A 16886-nucleotide genomic window follows, 5' to 3' on the forward strand; every position below is an offset into this window, starting at 1 on the left:
ATCGATTCAGTTATATTTAGAAAAGAATATATATATAATTGTTATATGGGCAAGTGACAATAAACTCGGTAGGTGAGTAAAAATTTAATTTCTTTTATTTAACTAAAGTACACTCATATTAGCTATCTAAATTTGAAACTTTATAGAATTTTTATGAGGCTAAAATTCATTAATTTCCATTTATTTATTGTGAACGATTTCAAATATTGAAAAAAAGTTTACCAATAATTTTTCTCTTCTTTTTTTTTTTTTTTTTAGTTTATTTCAATATAGAAAAGTTTTATGCCGTCGTTTTCTTTCGTTCTCATTAAAGAAAAAACTCGCTGACGCAATAAAATATTAGTTGTTTACTATTTGTTCAAGCAATAAAATATTTTTTAAAATATATGTCAATTGATGATAAGAGTTTAAATTTTTTATTTATAGTATATTAAATAATTTGTTAGAAAAATAAGAAAAAAAAAAGGAGTAGCGTAGCGTCTGGTAGGGGAAGAAAGAACAGAACGGAAGTCCAAAATATCTCGAGAAAGAAAAATGAGACGTTAGTACTTGGTCGTGTAGCGGTGCTCATAAGGACAAAAACACCCTTCAAGCACGTCAAATGAACAATTCAATAGCAGTAGAAATTATAAAAGAAAAAAAAAAACGAAGAGAGAGGGAGACCAAGGTTCTGTCAGTGCAGAACGGGCAGTAAGAGACGATGGAGAGAGAAAGGGAGAACGAAAGGTAAGCAATGAGAAGCAAGAGAAAGCCGCCGCAGCTTCTCACTCTTTAGATCTCTCTCGCTCTCTCTCTCACACACACGCAGGCAAACCTCCGATTCTCAAAACTTCAAAAGTTTCTTCCCAATCACCCGCCCCTCTTCGATTATTAATTAAATAAAAACGGAAGTATAAATTAAAAAAACAAAAAGAACAAAGAGGAATCTCTATGGTTATATGTTAGTCGTCTGATTCAACTCTTCCCTGAGTTATGGGCTGCTGCGAATCTTCCTTTCTGAGAGGACGCGACTCACACTCCAAAGCCAATCACAACCACCACCACAACAGCAACAACTACCATATCACTCAGACCAATTACGCCCCTCCCCAAACGTCCAACGGAACGGGTTCCCTTGGTGATGGTGCCTGGGGCGTCCCTGATTTCTCGGAGTTCTCCTTTGCTGAGCTTAAGGCGGCCACCAACAACTTCAGCTCCGATTTCATCGTATCGGAAAGCGGCGAAACGGCCCCCAATTTGGTCTACAAAGGTCGCCTCCAAAACGACGATAATCGCCGTTGGATCACCATCAAGAAATTCACCAAATTAGCCTGGCCCGATCCAAAACAATTCGCCGTACGTTTTTCTATCTTTCTTTTTTTTTCCCCAAATAATCGAATCATTTCCATTTATAGGGTCTCAATTCTTCTGATATTCTTCTTCTTCTTTTTTTTTTTTAAATTTTTTTTGCCTATCATTAAAGGATGAAGCGTGGGGTGTTGGAAAGCTGAGACATAAGAGAGTGGCCAATTTGATTGGGTATTGCTGTGATGGTGACGAGAGATTGCTTGTTGCTGAATACATGCCCAATGATACCCTTGCAAAGCATTTATTTCACTGTATGTTCCAATTTAAGCTGCCATGTCTTTTTTTTTTTAGCAAAAACAAATTAAATTTAATTCCATTTAAGTGCAATTATTACTTCCTCTGACCTAACGGGATTGGATGTTTATTGATGTGTTTCATTAATTTTGTTTCCACCTAATTGAATCTCAACCAGTTAGATCCTGCGTGATATTATCTTATATTGCGAAGGACATTACATTGTCTTCGCCATATTGTCCCATGGACTGATGGAAGCATAATTTTGGGTTTACTCTTTCCTTTTCATGTTTTTATTTTTGGCTTGAAGATAATTTCAGTTTTTATTCTTGCTTGACAGGGGAGAACCAGACTATCGAGTGGGTCATGCGATTGAGAGTTGCTTTATATATAGCTGAAGCATTAGATTATTGCAGTAGTGAAGGTCGTCCATTGTACCATGATTTGAATGCATATAGGGTTCTCTTTGATGAGGTGTTGCAAGAAATCCCTATTTTGTAGGTTTTGGTATTTGTTTTGATCTTTTATGGAGTGAATTGATAATTTTGTTAATGGTTTTGGCAGAATGGTGATCCTAGACTTTCATGTTTTGGCTTGATGAAGAACAGTAGGGATGGGAAAAGTTACAGTACCAATCTTGCATATACGCCTCCTGAGTATTTAAGAAATGGTAACGGCTTTTAACTCTTTATTATTTGATTTATTTCTTCACTCTCATTAGGAAAAATAAAACAATCTTCCTTCACATTTTATTATCTTTTAACGTGTATGTCTATATCTAAAACTTAGTCATTTAGTCAATTGTTTTGAAATAGTTAGATTTGTTTTATCATTCATATTTTCTCTAAGATAGAGTGGAGGAGCCTTGACAGAATTGTATACAAAACTACATAAACGGACTTTTTTCAAACACCTGTAGTGAGTGATCTCTGTCAAATTACATGTGATGATGCGTCTGTTTTGCAAATGAATGAAACATGTTTAAACTTGCTCTTGATAGATTATCTGAGAATAACTGCCATCAATTCATCTTTACCAAATATGGGGAAGAGGTGGAGAGTTTATGATGCTGGAGATGTTAGACCACCAATGGATCTTCTTTTTCTTTTGCTAAAGTAGCTAGCTTTGACATGGTTGGGATTGATTGCAAGTTTGAGGGCAGTAAAAGTTTCCTCCATCTCAGATATGTATAGATGATCATAATGCATTAATCATAATTTGTGAAGATAAAGTGTACTATCTCTATCATGAAAATTTGATTGTTAGCTTCGAAGTTTCTAGGACTGATAATTTTCACCATGGATTATTTGTATGGCAATTGTTCTTGGCTTGAATGATTGACTCTGATTTGATTAACTTATTAACGTCCATGCTCTAGGAAGGGTTACTCCTGAAAGTGTTATATTCAGCTTTGGAACTGTCCTTTTGGATCTTCTCAGTGGAAAGCACATTCCTCCAAGTCATGTAAGTAATTATCCTTTAAGTACTCTTTATATGCTCGGAAAATTGTAATGTACCTACATAATGGCATGATTCCACTATTTGAGCTGTATATAATTGTGGTGTTTAAACCTAGAATGAGAAAGCTAACAGGAAAATTGAATAGTCATTTAAAATGAGGTTCTTATTTGAAAGTGTTGGATATATGGATACCAAGGATTTGTGATTTCTCTTGGATGATCTACATGCATTTGGCTTTGTTTTGATGATACATCATTCAATTCTTGGATATGATGACTCCAACTGATTTATTTATGAAATTCTTCTTGAAGAATAAGGGATAAAAATATCATTTTTGTCGCTTATGATTTTTCCTTTCTTTACTTTTTCCTCTCTTTTCTTTATTCATATTTTATTTGTATGCAGGCTCTTGATATGATACGAGGCAGAAATATTCTTCTCTTAATGGATTCACACCTAGAGGGAAACTTTTCTACTGAAGAGGCAACGGTGGTCTTTGATCTTGCCTCACAATGTTTGCAATATGAACCAAGGGAGCGGCCAAGTACCAAAGATCTTGTGACCACACTTACCCCATTGCAAAATAAACCTGATGTGAGCTGTCTTTCATACTCCTTCACTCTCCCTCCAAATTGCCTCATCTTTCCTTATTGGATGGAGCATTTAAGGACATCTTGTTTGCAATTGCAGTTATGTTCTTATGAAATATTAGAATTTGTTTTTTTATCAGACTCTGAGTATCTTGAGTCTTCATTTGCAGGTTCCATCTTATGTGATGTTGGGAATTCCCAAGCATGAGGAGGGACCTCCTACTCCTCAGCACCCTCTGTCTCCGATGGGTGATGCCTGTTCACGGATGGATCTCACAGCTATCCATCAAATTTTTGTAATGACACATTACAAAGATGATGAAGGAACAAATGAGGTAATTGGATTGTACAAATATAGGTTTGTGGATGCCTATCTATTATGTGCTGCTAAATCCCTTTTGATATGGACTGGTTCAGCTATCCTTTCAAGAGTGGACTCAACAAATGAGAGATATGTTGGAGGCAAGAAAGCGTGGAGATGTAGCATTTCGTGACAAAGATTTTAAAACTGCTGTAGAGTGTTATTCTCAGGTATACATTCCATTTCTACTGGGATGAAGAGATGACATTCATGCACAGCAATCTTTTGGTCCCAAAAGACCTAGGGTCTGTTGACCCAGTTAATTAACTTTATGGTGCTTCTGGTATTTTATCAGTTGGACCCTGGGGATTTTTGCTCAATAGAAAAGTGAAGGTAGGGAAATCTTTAAGTTTTGATGAAATGAGTAAGCAAATTGGAAATTTGAGATCCTTATTGCTTCGTATGCTTCAGATTGGAGCAGTTTTTGTCAGCTCAATAGATAATCGGCAAAAGGACAAAAAAAAAAAAACGATAGCATTTTTATGCAGTAGTGGTTGGTTAATTTCATCCGTTTTCTTTGCAGTTCATAGATGTTGGAACCATGGTTTCTCCAACTGTATACGCACGAAGAAGTCTTTGTCATCTTCTCTGTGATCAACCAGATGCTGCCCTCCGAGATGCAATGCAAGCGCAATGTGTCTACCCTGAGTGGTCGACAGCATTTTACATGCAGGCCGTGGCCCTTGCCAAGCTTGACATGCACGAGGATGCAGCTGACATGTTGAATGAAGCTGCTGCCCTAGAGGAAAAAAGGCAACGGGTTGGGAAATGATCTTGAGAAGTCCCAAGTTGTGGTCTGTAATATTCTTTTGTAAGGGGCTAGATCAATTGCTGTAACCAATCATGTGAGATTAATGTGTAATGGAAAATTGAGTTGTGAATTCCGACCAAATATGGCATGTGTTATCGAGTAAGGGAGGGGCCCGTTTTGCAGCGACAGTCCTATTGGCACTGCCATCACCTCTTTTTTTATTTTTTTGTTGTGATTTTAATGAAATAATTGATTTTGTTAATGATGGGGTTTTTTTTTTTTTTTTCTTGTGGCCCTACTTATAGAAATGTTGTGAGAAAAACACCCAAAAATAGAAAACTAAGCTGCCAATTAACCTCTCAGTGAAGTATACAAGTTATGCTTGACAAAATGCGACAATGACAGCACAGCAATAAATCTGTGCTGCCAGAATAATATATTTCACAAACCAGCCCGAAGAAGAGGAGAATAAGCATTAGTTAATGTCGTTTCCAGTTGGGCCAACAGACTGAGATCTGTTAACACTGGGCAATGGTGATCTCCTGAAACTATGGGGTTGTCTCTACACTCGAATATTGGGCCTTACCGAATATCAGGATTTCATAGTCATAGGTAGGTATATAAGTAAAACGAACTCCTGGCGGCAGTCAGGGGCTCAAGGCAACAACTGTACATCATTTATTATTTATTTTTGTTCAATTCACAGTTTACCACCGAATGCTCAAAACCATACTCTCGTGAAAACTATCTTGGAACCCAAAAATCGAGCCACCCCAGGACACCTCCGAGAACCCTAACGATGTCGTTTCCGACGACAACTCCTCCCCGGAAAACACCAACTCGAAAGATCAAGAAAACCCCAATACGACACTCAACCCCCCCTATTTCGGATTCCCAAGATGAATGCTCTGACCCCGTCCCCGACGAACAACCCCGAAACACTTTTGCAAACCCCAGCGAACCTGGCCCACCTGTTCGTAGACGCCGTCGCAGAAAGCGTTTCTTAACTGAACTGAACTGAACGCCAACCCATCCTTCACGAAGAACCGTCGCCCTAGAATATCAGGCCTCGCTAAAGAAATGGACACTGAAGCTTTAATCACAATCTCAGTGGGTTTCCCTGTTGATTCTCTTACTGAAGAGGAAATCGAAGCCAATGCAGTGTCCAGAATTGGAGGCCAAGAGCAAGCTAACTGTGTCGTTGTAAGAAACCACATTCTCGCTCGCTGGAGATCCAATGTTTCTGTCTGATTGACGCGTGATCATGCCCTCGAATCAATCCGAGCGAAGCACAAAAATCTAGTGGACGCAGCATACAATTTTCTTCTTGAACACGGTTACATTAATTTTGGTTTAGCCCCGGCTGTTAAAGAAGCGAAAATGAATTCATTTGATGGTGTGGAAAGAGCCAATGCGGTGATTGTGGGTGCTGGTCTCGCGGGTTTGGTTGCGGCGAGGCAATTAGTTTCCATGGGGTTTAAAGTTGTCGTCTTGGAAGGTAGGACGGGCCTGTGAAGACGAGGAAGATGAATGGTGATGGGGTGGTGGCTGCAGCGGATCTTGGTGGGAGCGTTCTCACCGGAATAAATGGGAATCCACTTGGGGTTCTTGCAAGGCAAATGGGATTACCTCTTCATAAGGTGAGAGATATTTGCCCTTCGTATTTGCCAGATGGAAGGGCAGTAGATGTTGATATTGATTCTAGAATAGAGGTTTCTTTTAATAAGTTATTGGATAGGGTTTGTAAGCTTGGGCATGCTATGATTGAGGAAGTTAAATCAGTTGACGCTCCATTAGGGACCGCAGCTTAGCTTTTAGGAATGTTTACAAGGTAGCTGAGGATTCACAGGAGAGGATGCTGTTGAATTGACGTCTTGCGAATTTAGAATATGCTAATGCTTCCTTGATGGCTTTGTCAATGGCATATTGGGATCAAGATGATCCCTATGAGATGGTTGGTGATCATTGTTTTATACCTGGTGGAAATGAGAGGTTTGTTCGAGCACTTGCTGAGGACCTTCCCATTTTTTATGGGAGGATTGTGCTGAGTATCAGGTATGGCATTGATGGGGTTAGGGTTTATGCTGGTGGACGGGAGTTTCGTGGGGATGTGGCTCTTTGCACTGTTCCATTAGGTGTTCTCAAGAAGGGATCTATAGAATTTGTTCCGGAGCTTCCCCAAAGAAAGAAGGAAGCTATTCAGAGACTAGGATATGGGTTGCTAAGTAAGGTTGCTATTTGTTTCAATACAATTTTTGGGGTGGAGAGATTGATACTTTTGGCCCCCTGACAGAAGACTCCAGTATGAGAGGGGAGTTCTTTTTGTTTTATAGCTATTCTTCTGTGTCAGGAGGAGCACTTCTTGTTGATCTTGTTGCTGGAGATGCAGCAATTAAGTTTGAAATGATGTCTCCTGTTGAGTCTGTGAAAAAGGGGTGTTAAACATATTGCGGGGCATTTTTCATCCAGAAGGGATTGTTGGTCCAGATGCTGTTCAGGCTGTTTGTACCCGGTGGGGGAAAGATTGCTTCACATATTGATCCTACTCTTATGTTGCTATTGGTTCATCAGAGGATGATTACGATATTCTTGCTGAGAGTGTTGGAGATGGCAGAGTTTTCTCCGCAGGTGAGGCAACTAATAAGCAGTATCCTGCCACAATGCATGGAGCTTTTTTAAGTGGAATGAGAGAGGCCGCTAACATACTTAAGAGTGGCCAAGTGGAGGTCATTGGCTCTGACTGGCAAAGTTAATAATGATACTGAGGAAAGTGATAGTTTGAATAAATTATTTGAGAACCCTGACCTGGCATTTTGGGGCTTCTCAGCTTTGTTTGATCCCGATTCAAAAGATCTTGGATCTCATGCATTAATAAGGGTCAAATTCCAGCGTGATAAATCAGACTCGAGTTACTTATGTCTTTATGGCTTGATAACAAGGAAGCAGACCTTTCAGTTAAGTGAACTGAATGGAATGGGAACAGGATGAATTTGTTACATCGCAACTTTGGGGTGAAGTTTGTTGGGAGGAAAGCATTATCAAATATTGGGGAGTCTGTTTATCTAACGGATCAAAGCAGCTAAATTCAACCTAAATGTTTGATGACTAAGGCTAATGCCGGGATGTTTACCTCACCAGCATTTCAAGCAATAGGAAGATGCTGTTGACTCGTGGGCATGTCTCACGTTTGAATTTCTTTCCTTTTTAACACTGGATTGATTGAAATCGTTTGAATTGGTAATAACTAATAACTAACCCCAATTATTCGCACATTCAAAGGGGCCCGGATTAGTGAATTTTGGTCTAGAACGCGATTCATTTAGTTACCTTATACTTGTAATTTGTTGTTAAATTCCTTTTGAGGAAATGCTGGATTTCTAGTTGTCCCTTATCCCGATTTCACATCACTGTGCAGTTATTGTTTATTGAATTTCTTTTTTAATATTCTCGCTTGTTTCCAGTATTGTAGGAGGAAACTGTGATGTCTTTTACGTTCCTGGGATATCCCTTAGACCCCTGAATCTGAACTAGCAGATGATTGTTAAGCATTCATTCTGACTCATTGTCCTCTTTCCTAGAGTGGAATTTTCTGCCTCCTGCACGTGGGGGGATCATTCAAGTTAAGACATTTAATAACGTGGAAGAGTGCTTATATTTCATCCCTAACCTACTGAAATCAACCACGCAAAAGTAATTAGTCAGATTATTGTCATGGCAGAAGCGGGGACTGGCTGCAATAACTAGATAGCTGACCAATTGAGAATGCAAAGAGTTATTATTAGCAAGTGTCACTTAGGTGAAACGCAAGAATAGTTGATGCTTAAAACAATTCAACGAGTATTGGCTTGGAAAGATTAATATGAATTGTAAATGGATGGTACGACATGATTTATTCAGATGACGCAACGGCCGCCGTCAAGATTCTATTTGCATAATTACAGCTAGAGAATTAACAACCAGAGAGTTGTATTATATGTTAGCCACATGATCAATTCGAACACGAAGCATAAGAAGAACAAATATCTGTTCTGGTTTAATCTATCCGGAAGACATGGTTACAATTCACTCGGGCAAATATTTATTTTATATTTCTAAGTGTGCAGTTGAAAAATTTGTCCCACAGACAGGCCAACGCCAATCAAGCAACAGGCAATTCCTTAAGCAACCTACATTATTTTGGTCAATCACTTGAGTGCATAAAGGTTCATGAATATTAAAGCATGAGGATACTTCATTATAGCATGGAGTTCTATGTATTTCACACGATTCATTGGATCCAAATTCAGAATGAATAAATCTAATCTTTCAGCCATGGAGCAGTTTATTTGTGTACGTCAATTTTATATTCTGTCAGGAATTTATAAATTCTATACAATCGAGGGAGTTCTAGAGCTGTCTGGGAACTCACAGCGAATGCACGCTTGGAAGGATAGAGATTAATGGTCATCTCTTTCTCCTCTATATATATAATAAGATCAACTTGGGTTGTTTTCAGCAATTCTCCAAAGAGCTATTATAATTCACATTTCTTTTACGTTTTTTAAGTGAAGACTGAAGTCTCGACTTCAAGATAAGAGAGATCAATGAGCTACCAACTCTAATCTTTAAATAAATAAATAAATATATATATAAATATTTATATAAAACGAGTAGCGGTATTTCTGCATCGCTCTCATAGAGCTTGATTTTGGATCTAAAAACTTAGATAAATCAAATTGGACAATTGAGGCATAAAGATATTTTAAATTATTATCGATATTTATTGATTTAGGTAATAAAAAATTTGATTATTTTAAAATAAGATATCGATTTTAAATTTTGTAAATAAAAAAAATAAATTTTAAAAAATTTATCATTTTATGAAATTCGATTCAATTTAATTTTAAATTAATTAAAATTTAAAATGATTATCTAAAATAAAAAAATTATCAATTTTTTATGAGGATTTTATTTGAAAAATTAAAGCTCTTTCTTTGAAGTATCTTGGGGCTTTTTTTTACAAAAAAGGAGCTGACAGGAGATTAACCCATGTCTAAAAACAAAAGTCAATTAATTGACTAACGAAGCCTAACACTAAACTCACCAAATTCACTTCAGATCTTACCCATATAGACCCGTTGTGAGAGAGATTAATTTTAAGTATAACGAAGGAACTCTGGATCAGATTGTAGAAGTTCAAAGAGAAAATTTTTCACTAATTAAAATTTTAAAAAAGAAGAGTAATAAAACCGGGTTTAAGGCTCTCAAACTAAGCTCACTTACCCAGTTGACAAAGTAATTCGTCAAGTCATATTGGTTCCAACTTTCAAGCTTCCAAGTTTGATGCTACCTTCACGATCTTCACCGTTGAAAGATATGAGTGTAGCAAAAATAAAATCGAGAAGTGGTGAAATTTTGTACAGAAATAAAATGATGAAGAAGGAGCTTCGAACACGCAATTAGTTGAAGAGTCAAATCATGACACCATTCAAATCGCAGTAATCGTTTGACGTCATAATCAAATCAAAATGTAGATTTTGAAGTTTTTTCCAATATATGAGAACTTTAAACAGTTAAACAGTGCAGATAAAAAAACAAAATCCTAATCATAACAAGCTAAAATAAGAAGAACGAAGATGGCGAACAAAAAGGAGATTTAAAAAAAAAAATGAAATAAAGAGATTTGCTACTAAAAGTTTTTTTTAAAAAAAAGGACTTCAACCCTGTGGAACTCTACAATTCTATTGAGAGATGTTACACGCATATCCGGTACCAGTTTTAGCTTTCAAAATGACTCTTACGTGGCTGTCTTAAAAGTATGGATATTTAAAAAAAACTTATTCATCAATTCGAAAATAAAAAAGTGTCGCTATTCTTGTTTTTTAGACCTACCCAAACACCAGCCTTCCTCCCATCCCAAATTTTCAGGAAAAAGAAAAAGTAAAAACGGGGTCGGGGTCGGGGTCGTGGCCGTGAGAAATAATTGGCATTTGAGTTTAATTGATTCTTGGGCTTGAATATGATCCGTGGCCCATTGGTCCAACACTGAAAAAGTTCTAAACAATGACGAATAACCTAACAAACGGAAATCCCGTGGTTCTATTGAAAAGTGACAACATGAGCAACGATTATCAGAAGAGCTTGAAGCATTTCATCAATGCATGAGAATGACCTGGAACAGTGGAATTGGATGCCAGCCTTGCTTTTCCTTTCGTTGGCCTATTATTCAAAGTCGGTTACGACTTACGAATGTGGTAAATAACTGCGAATTTAGGCGTTTAGACGAACATGGCTTAGCTCACCGCGACCGTCTTTAATTTTATAGGGGCCCAAACAAGCCCCAAAACAAGTAATTGCAACTCAACTGGGCCCAATTGACAGTGACTTCCAGAAGGACCATCGGCTCATTAATCGATAGAAAATACTTTGCGGAATTCTCCCAAGTCCAAAAGTCCCTACCATGCCAGGTCAGGCCACATCCAACCCTGCAATGCAAAGGTCAATGTTAATGGAAAAAATTGAGTTCGGTTATTTTCAGTTTGGGGGAAGTGGGGTGTGGAGAAGAAGTAACGCTTTTCTGTCTGATGGGGACGTATTTTCTTATAACGACATTTTGTATCTGGAGTTCCTTAATGCAGGCACTGGAGGCGCGAGGTCCAGTCTAATAAATGTTGATGAGTTCCACGTATGAGGTGGGAAGAAATTCGTGAGCCCATTAAATATGGAGTTAATGGAATCTCCATGATTAGCTGGATCCTCAAATGTATCCGATAAGACATCCCCTGAAAACAAAATATCTGTGTGTCCAATAATATTATACAATATTAACGTATTTGTTCACTTCAGATTCGATTATGTAAGGGAAAAAAATGAGCATTGTTTAATTGATAAACCTTAACTAGAGGTTAATAAAAAAGAAACACAAAAATAAACGTAAACCAAGACTGAATTGCAATTCAATGAGCGAAAGTACAGATACCTGGTCGTGCAACTAGACAACTATTAAACTCAGACCTCATGGAATAAAGGAGTTCTTCCCAAACGCATTCACAAAACCCAGAATCCATTCAAAAAAACATCTTGCAACTAAAGAGAGAAAGATCTATGGAGGTCGCATCTATATGTTTAAAATTGAGAAAGAGACGAGAGAAAAAGACTTCAACGGCACAACAATAGAATTGATTTCCTTTCTGATTGATTGGATAATAAACATCTTCCTCCTCTTGTTCACTCTAACTCTGATTTTTTTTTTTTTGGTTAAGTTTAACACCGTCTAATAATTTCTCTCATATGTGGCTTAGTTAGATATGAAATGGACAATATAGCTGACATGGCCTAATACTAATGGACGGACCATTGAATGATATGTATAAAAGGCCTACCTAATTAATAATTTCTCATTCTAACCATACTTGTGGACCTCTACGCTACTAAGGGGGGGTGTTTTGGTGGTAAAATTGCCATAGTATTTATTAATCAACATTAGAATAAGATAATTACATTGACGTTTATATTCATCAATATTTTTTATATTTAAAAATATCAGAATTTAAATTTATCAAACTTTAGCAATAAGTGTTGATGATTTTTTTTTTATATTTTAAAGAAAACAATATATAAAAAAAATGTATAACATGAATGTAATCATTTGGGTGCAAACATTTATAAAAAACAAATAATCCAAAGCTACATTATATGTGATCCATGATATGGTCTCGCCCAATCATGCAGGCAACTGATCATAATAGTAAACATTTTAGTGCTACCTTACGGGGGGTTTTTAAATGTCAAATTAGTTCAGTGACTAAGAGCGAGAGGGAATGGATAAATAAAAACGAAACGGGCCGCATGATGATGATAGAGACAGTTCAAAATATCTGACATGGAAAAGTTTACGCGTACAAGAAGGGACTGGCGAGGTTGATTGCTGAGTTAGATAAGCCAGAGTTGGGATAAGGAACGCGTGAAATGGTACCCAACACCAAATGATGCCATCACGTATGGAGGACTCAATACCACATATCTTTGTCTCAAATGCCCAAAGTGCTTGCCCCGGCGCCCCGGCTCTTACTACATACTGTTCTACTAGTTTCTTTTGGTTAAACTTTTCAAAATCAAAACAAAGGCAAGAGAAAATTCAAAATAGCATGCTCAATTAAAGGCCACAGAAATTCCTAAAGAAATAGTGCAAGAGGAAATTGAAAATTGGAAATTAATTCTCGTACTCAACGTGTCCTTTCGCATTATGTTAAGCCGCCATGATTAATGAAGCTATTGTCAGGCCACTCATCATTCCCTGTCAGTTTTCCTTTCCCATCAAATTAAAGTCACCTTACTTAGACGCGGAAAATTAGAAAATACAATTCCTGCTTTTATCTAAGAAAATACATAAGATTTATGGCTTTGCGAAGCTTTTATCGACCATTCCTGGTAGACTGAAGTAGTTGCCAACAAAAATTAAGAAATTTTGAAATTTATTTAAAATTGTAGAATTTAATTTAATTTGATTATATATATTTTTTAATTCAGATTAGATTTAAATATTATATATATTAGATTTAAATTATATTTAAATAAAAAATAAAAAAATTAAATTAAATTATATATATATTTAATTTATATATTTTTAAACTTTAATAAAATAAAAATAATAATTTTATATCAAAATTTATTTAAATATATTAAGATTTTATATTAAAATAATATATAAAATTTTAAATTTAAAAATTAACAAATCAAATCGAATGAAACTAATAAAATTTAATTTAATTCAATTTAAATTAAATAAAAATTTAATTTAAATTTAAATCGATTGAAATTTTAAAATATTATATAATATTTTAAATATTAATAAATTAAAATAAATCATACAAAATAAATTTAATTTAATTCAATTTTAATAGAACGAAGATTCAATTGAAATTCAAATCAAAATTTAAAATTTTAAAATATTATATAATATTTAAAAAGAAAATCGAATTAGATTCCAATTAAACAATTAACTTCCTCTTTCCCTGTTACCGTTCAGTATTCACTGCGATGAGCAGAAAATTTGTTTTGGGTCCATTTTTTTTTTAAGGACTGCACATGAAATTAAAAAAAGATTGAGTATACTCCATAATTGAATCATTACCTACAAACTACAATAGCTCAAAAGACTGCAAGGAAGAGTGTCAGAAAGGGGTGTCTACAGCAGTAGAGCAGAAACAGCAGGCATGGTAAGCTCTGAAATTTGAAGTTTTGAAGAAAGAAATGTTCTATCAAGTGTTATTGTTAGTGCTCTGAAGGTGTGTTTCGGTGTCCTTTCGCTTCACTTCTTTGATTTTGTTTGTTTCAAGGGTGGCTGATTAAGGTCTTGTTTCTTTTTCAGATGATTTACCCTTTTCGGTTTTTGCTTGTGGATTTTGTATATTTTGTCATTACTGACCTAACTGCTGATCTTGATCTTTGTAAGCTCTATGGTTGCTTAATAAATAATCCTACTTTGGGTTAGCAAAAAAAAAAAAAAAAGCAGGCATGGAAAAGAGAATAAAAAGCTGTTTTTTTTTTTTTTGTCCTTCGTGTTCGTTTCATTGCAACTTTTACAGAGTAAGCACATGACCAAAAAAAAAAAAAAACGACTTGCCACTTGCTATTTTCATCTAACACAAGGAGGTAACAGCCACCTAACATTTTTGCTTAATTTCTTTCTCATCCCATAGATTTTTCTCCTTTCTATCCTAGATCTAGAGTAATACAGTACATACAAAATTTGAAAGGAGAAACCCTAGCAAGTTGCATGCTTAATTGCATATGCTGATCGGAAAAAATATAAAAAAGCCAAAAAAAAAATTGAAAGAGAGGCCATTGTCCTCTTTCTCTAATTAACGAACAATTTCAGTCTGCAAAGATGAATTGAAATCCAATTGTTCAGCCTCCCACCTTGCCTTAGCAACAACTCCATCATGCATTGGCACGTATTCCTGTTCAAACAAAACACTATCCTAAGTTTTCGGAGCAGATGTATACAATAAATAAATACTAATACTTACAACTAAAATGGACCCCAAGAGTTGAATAATTGATCACTTTTGATATATGCTTACTATGAAACTTTGAAAACCCACCTCAAGTTTTTGGACAAGTTCTCTTGCAGTTGGAGCGGATACAATGATATTACGTTGGGATGGCTTAATGAAGCCATCATCCACGGCTTTGTCTAAGAAGGTGAGCAGATAATTATAGTAGCCATCCACATTAATCAAGCCAACCTGTTGAAACCCAAAAAAAAAAACAAAGAGATAAAAGTTGGAATGCTATTAGAAACCAGTTTCAAGTCAATAGGTTCATCATGATGAGACATGAAATGGCTTTACAGGCTTGTCGTGGATTCCAAGTTGGGCCCATGTTATAACTTCTAATAACTCTTCAAGGGTTCCATATCCACCTGATTAATTGAAACCAAACAATAAACCTAGGCACAGCATAATAATTAAGTAGATTGTTGATTTTAAGAGAGAGACCTGGTAAGGCGATAAAACAGTCAGAGTGGCGGGCCATCTCAGCTTTCCTTTGGTGCATGTCCGCAACGGGTTTGACCTCTCCTACTGTTTCTCCAGTTATCTGTTTAATGAAAACAAAACCATATATTGTGTACACATCATGGTTCAGTGACGTATACTTAAAGGGACTTTAGATTAACAAGAAAACCAAAAAGGAAAGATAGTAGAGACCTCTTTGCTCATCAGAGTTTTGGGGATAATCCTGTTGATAAAAGAAAGAAGTCAACAAACAGAATATATACTAGTATATATATAATTAACAAGAAAGGAATTCAGTAAATAGAGAAGAAAATCATTTTCCAAACAGGAATATATATATATATATATATATATATACGTGGAATATATGTATTCGTAGTCTTACCCTAAAACATGTCCTCCACCTCGATGGACCTCCTGAGAAACCAAACCCATTAACCCGACGCTTCCTCCTCCATAAACAAGATCCAACCTCCTGGAGACCTTGAGCCGAGAAATTAAACCCAAGGAAGGAGCTTAGTTAATAGTTAAAAGTTGTTAGCAAGCTAAACAGAATGAAAGCAGAAGCATTGGAGAAGAGAATACCAGTTCTTTGCCCAGCTCAAGGGCAGCATCACCATAGCAGTTTCGCTTGCCGGAGCTGCTTCCACAGAAGACACAAACCCTTTTGAACCTGCTGGAATTCACTGCTTTAGTCTCCTCCATATCTCTCTTTTCTCTCCTTTTGGTGTGTATTTTTTTTAGTGCTCTTTCTTTTTCAGTGATTTAACCTAAACCTAAAGGCTAAATGGTAAAGGGTATTTTCAAAGATTCCTCAGGCAAAGAAAAGGAGGACCCTATACCAAAAGAGGAACATAGAACTACACCATTTATAAGATCCCCCAAATTGTAGTACTGATGATTTATTACGCGTGGAATCCTGTGCTGCCACGTGGGCTCAAAGCCCCGAAAATTTTGCTTTACTAAATTCGCCGACAGGATTTGTTTGTCTTCCCCGCTACTGATGCTCTCATCCACTGGTTTCATTCACGTTGCACAACATTTTGCTTTTCAGTTTTCATGCAGCACCAAACGAGACCCAAATTTACACCATGATGAGTTTTTAAAGACGGTGTTTGCATTTATAATCAGTTCGCTGATCCTTTTTTTTTTCTCTCTCTCAATAAAAAAGAACAATGCTTTCATTTTAAATCATCCCAAAATTTAACAATTTCAAACTTAATACTATAAGTAATAACAAATGATTTTATCTTTTGACAACATTAGTTATAACATGTAATTAGCAGGTTAACAATTTGTCCGTAATGGTAACATCTCTAATAAATTTGCAAAACAATGATGCAAATTTTCTTTAATTTGGATAATAAATACAAAAGTTAATTAATTAAAGTATTCCATGATAAATGACATATAAGCATAGGAAAAGAACACACGGAAAGAAAAGAAAAAAGCAAATTTAAGCATGAAATTATTCATTAATTAAAGTAATTGAAGTCAACATAGCTTATGCAGGCAAGATTACAGTGCAATAGAAGCAAAAAGAGATGCAGGGTGGGCAGTTACAGCTCTCGCCTCCCAGCAGTGGTACGAGTTCCCTTTTCCCAGCACAGCATGGCACCAAAAATCAAATGCTTGGAACACTA

General features: G+C 36.1%; 2 protein-coding genes, 1 long non-coding RNA gene and 1 pseudogene across 5 annotated transcripts; 2 read left to right on the top strand and 2 right to left on the bottom strand.

The window, feature by feature from the left end:
• Window positions 1-656: 656 nt before the first annotated feature.
• LOC111299437 (serine/threonine-protein kinase BSK1-like) lies at window positions 657-5006 on the top strand. 2 transcript variants are annotated; one of them, XR_002691313.2, is made up of 9 exons: window positions 657-1335; window positions 1463-1598; window positions 1922-2055; window positions 2146-2251; window positions 2960-3045; window positions 3448-3636; window positions 3803-3967; window positions 4050-4326; window positions 4517-5006. XR_002691313.2 is itself a non-coding variant. In XM_022894659.2 (9 exons), exons 1-9 carry the CDS (start codon window positions 973-975, stop codon window positions 4763-4765), a joined length of 1542 nt encoding a protein of 513 aa, XP_022750394.1. In that variant the 5' UTR covers window positions 657-972; the 3' UTR covers window positions 4766-5006. The 2 variants fall into 2 exon arrangements, 1 of the variants encoding a protein (XP_022750394.1); XM_022894659.2 differs by having other exon boundaries at window positions 4050-4163.
• A 400-nt stretch (window positions 5007-5406) lies between these two features.
• On the top strand, window positions 5407-7936 carry LOC111299361 (lysine-specific histone demethylase 1 homolog 1 pseudogene; annotated as a pseudogene).
• Window positions 7937-9793: 1857 nt separating this feature from the next.
• On the bottom strand, window positions 9794-12102 carry LOC149519516 (uncharacterized). The gene is made up of 2 exons (XR_016337776.1): window positions 11703-12102; window positions 9794-11505 (listed from the first exon to the last, which is right to left on the bottom strand). It is a non-coding gene; the product is annotated as an uncharacterized LOC149519516 (long non-coding RNA).
• Window positions 12103-14247: 2145 nt separating this feature from the next.
• On the bottom strand, window positions 14248-16255 carry LOC111299543 (cytokinin riboside 5'-monophosphate phosphoribohydrolase LOG5-like). 2 transcript variants are annotated; one of them, XM_022894895.2, is made up of 7 exons: window positions 15829-16255; window positions 15629-15726; window positions 15436-15466; window positions 15226-15325; window positions 15079-15128; window positions 14830-14973; window positions 14248-14685 (listed from the first exon to the last, which is right to left on the bottom strand). In XM_022894895.2, the coding sequence occupies exons 1-7, from the start codon at window positions 15946-15948 to the stop codon at window positions 14587-14589; spliced, it is 642 nt and encodes a 213-aa protein (XP_022750630.1). In that variant the 5' UTR covers window positions 15949-16255; the 3' UTR covers window positions 14248-14586. The 2 variants fall into 2 exon arrangements, with proteins under 2 accessions (XP_022750630.1, XP_022750550.1); XM_022894815.2 differs by having other exon boundaries at window positions 15079-15149.
• Between the last annotated feature and the right edge of the window lie 631 nt (window positions 16256-16886).

The sequence above is a fragment of the Durio zibethinus genome, chromosome 3 (assembly GCF_047325235.1).
Source record: "Durio zibethinus cultivar Kanyao isolate XHJ-2024 chromosome 3, ASM4732523v1, whole genome shotgun sequence".
NCBI classification, from domain to species: domain Eukaryota; kingdom Viridiplantae; phylum Streptophyta; class Magnoliopsida; order Malvales; family Malvaceae; genus Durio; species Durio zibethinus.

Bases quoted from the DNA above. Each gene is read 5' to 3' on its own strand.
- LOC111299437 (XM_022894659.2), top strand. From the start codon at position 973: ATGGGCTGCTGCGAATCTTCCTTTCTGAGAGGACGCGACTCACACTCC. The intron at 1,336-1,462 runs GTACGTTTTTCT...CTATCATTAAAG, and splicing joins CCGATCCAAAACAATTCGCC to GATGAAGCGTGGGGTGTTGG. The intron at 1,599-1,921 runs GTATGTTCCAAT...CTTGCTTGACAG, and splicing joins TGCAAAGCATTTATTTCACT to GGGAGAACCAGACTATCGAG.
- LOC111299543 (XM_022894815.2), bottom strand. From the start codon at position 15,948: ATGGAGGAGACTAAAGCAGTGAATTCCAGCAGGTTCAAAAGGGTTTGT. The intron at 15,467-15,628 runs GTAAGACTACGA...TTTTATCAACAG, and splicing joins GGTGGAGGACATGTTTTAGG to GATTATCCCCAAAACTCTGA. The intron at 15,326-15,435 runs GTCTCTACTATC...TTCATTAAACAG, and splicing joins AAACTCTGATGAGCAAAGAG to ATAACTGGAGAAACAGTAGG.